The sequence below is a fragment of the Fukomys damarensis genome, unplaced genomic scaffold, assembly GCF_012274545.1.
Source record: "Fukomys damarensis isolate Sample0158 unplaced genomic scaffold, DMR_v1.0_HiC HiC_scaffold_24, whole genome shotgun sequence".
Classification (NCBI taxonomy): domain Eukaryota; kingdom Metazoa; phylum Chordata; class Mammalia; order Rodentia; family Bathyergidae; genus Fukomys; species Fukomys damarensis.
The window spans coordinates 72,623,736-72,626,290 of record NW_022900936.1 but is presented as its reverse complement, the minus strand read 5'-3'; the positions used below and the strand labels follow the sequence as shown (position 1 = coordinate 72,626,290).

General features: G+C 49.9%; 1 protein-coding gene across 1 annotated transcript in view; it reads right to left on the bottom strand.

Annotated features, from left to right (window-relative positions):
* The window catches only part of Lrrc38 (leucine rich repeat containing 38), a 21,600-nt gene extending 21,239 nt beyond the window's left edge, over window positions 1–361 (bottom strand). The window contains exon 1 of the mRNA XM_010619718.2: window positions 59–361. Coding sequence (XP_010618020.1) covers window positions 59–361 — 303 coding nt within the window. The remainder of the gene's footprint in view (window positions 1–58) is intronic.
* Between the last annotated feature and the right edge of the window lie 2,194 nt (window positions 362–2,555).

Sequence of the window (2,555 nt, the reverse complement as noted above, 5' to 3'; positions counted from 1 at the left end):
GACTAAGTTCAAGAGCCCAGCCCGCGAGCCGGGCCCTCAGGGCGTGTCCGGGGCATACGCCCCGCAGCCCGATGCCTGCCCGTGCCAAAGCGCGGTCCCATGCACGGTCTTTGTTGCCCAAGGAAGCGGGAAGGGTCAGTGTCGCTATATGCCAGGAACAATCTCTGCAGGCTTCCGGGGACTTCGTAAGGGACGCTATCCATCCGAGTTGGGGCGGGGCTCTCCTCTTCCCTCTTCCCTGCTCCGGACCCACACAGTCCCGGAGGAGGCTGCCAAGGCCCCTGCTGTGGCCGGAAGGACAGCCAGGGCCACTCAGCACTTTCCGTGGTGGCTGGAGCTTCACGAAGGACCTGGAGCGCATCGGGCACCTCTGCTTCTGGTTACTGCAGCCCAGGCTCCCAGCTGTGTGGCCTGAGACCAGTGTCTCCGCCTCTGAACCCAGTGAGCCCCATCTGTGAAACGGAAAAGGCTAATAAGTTTCTCTCACTCTGGCTGTTCCAGAGGGTCAGGGATTCAAGAAAGTGTTCAGAAATGAGCGTTTCCTTCTCTCTCCAGGGGACCTGCAGCTTTGGTGGCCCAGGCAGTTGATCCAGCCAGCCTTAGACATTGACAAGAGCATCCCCCCCCCAACACCCCCAACCAAGCCCCTTTCTCTCTGCCCCACCCAATTTTAGCAACCTTTCCTTGGGGAGGTCCCCACAGCACCACTACTGATCTTTGGCTATTTTGGTTCAAACATCCTGGAATTGACAAGCTCCCCTGGACCAAAATAACCCCAGGAACAGCTGTCAGGGCAACAGGCCCTCAGAGACCCTGCCCTACCCTGCTGGGGATTGGTGGAGTGGGGATTCTGAAGCCAAGTGCTAAGCCACCAGCCTTTTTCCAAAGGTACAGGCAGTTGATGCCTTAAAAGCCCCGGGATAAAATACTGAGCCTCTGGGACAGAGCCAAAGGCTGGAGAGGAGAGCACTTACAGGAGCCCTGCAGGGGAATGGGGGCCTGGAGGAGAGCAGCTTTTTCTCCCCAGCCACCAAGGTAGACCTCTGGAGTCCCAGTCTTCACTTTTTCAAGGTTCCCAGTTTGCCTCTGGTGTCCCCAGCTTCAGGGGTTCAGCTCCCCACTCTGATCTCACCCTCTAAAAGAGGCAGTGCTAGGATGAAGCTGGTCTGAAAGCACCCAGATCCATCAACTCTGCATTAAAAGATAGATTACACAAAACAGGGAGATGGATCTTTTGCAAAAAGAAGGGGGCCCAAAAGATGGAGGGAGAAGGGAGGAAGGGCAGATGAACAAAGAATTAAGGTGTGTCATATACATGTACCAACTCCCCACACTGAATGAATCATATGTACAACAGACGCTTGTAATTTTTTTTTTTAACTTTAGAAAGGGTGTGTTGCTGGAGCACAGGTAGGTGGCAGAATAGACCCCTGCCCCACCTGCCACCACTCTGCAGAAGCAACCTGGAAGAATTGGTTGCACCCCTTTCCCACCCCCAGTTTTGGTTCTGGCTGCTCACCCCAATACTAAGGGGCTCTTCCCTGGTTTGAGCTGCAGCATTTGACCCCTGCTCTGCTTGGACTCCATCTTGCACATGTGTCCATGTGCCTGTGGGTGTGAGTGTGCACACAAGCCCTCCTGACAATGGTCCAACTGGCTGGACCCCTGGCCCATGAGTCAGGACCCAGGCTCTGGGCCTGGTCCTGTCACTAGCCACAAAATCTTTCATAGGCCACTTGGTCTTTCTGACCACTTCCTAGCCTGGATCCTTTGAAGGCAAACACTTCAAATTTCCAAAAACATCTGGAGGAAATTGGGCCTTTTCCCTAGGAGGTGGCCGCCCAGAGTAAACACTGCAATTCTTGGCAGTGAACTCAATGGTAGTGCTAGTTCTTTTGTACCCAGCAGAAACTTTACCTGACTCTCATTGGTGATGATGATCAATAAAATAATGTATTTCTACCTAATACTACAGAGAATTTAACCAACAAGGGCTTGAAAAACAGGAGAATACTTGGTAGCTGTCTTAGTTACTTTTCTCTCATTGCTGAAACAAAATACCAGACACCTTCAATATGCATCCATTTTCTTATAAATGACTCTAGTTTCTCATTCTTTATGTCAGAATAGTGCTTCATTTAGAGTGAAATAAATAAGGCACACATGTAAAAACTGAACAGTTTCTCTGCTGTGAAAAACTAAAAGTGTAAATAAGATCCAAACTGTATAACTGATGATGTGAAATAGGAAGAAAAGGGCTAAAGGTTTAGGGAAGTGGGAAGGGTAGGGGAAAGGAAAAGAAAAATATGAGAAAAGGAAAAAATGAAATCAAAAACTTTGTAAATAGGGGAGGTGCAGGGGTGAAGGGAGGGCAGGGGGATGGGGAAAAATGAGAACCAAGACCTGTTGTGAAAAGGTACAAGATCCCAATGATGAATGTAACTGTACTGTATACTTTAAAAGTTCCAATAAACTCAATGGGAAAATAAATACCTAACACCAGAAGTTACAGGGTAAGGGGTTTATTTGGCTTACAGTTCATAGAGGCTTCAGTC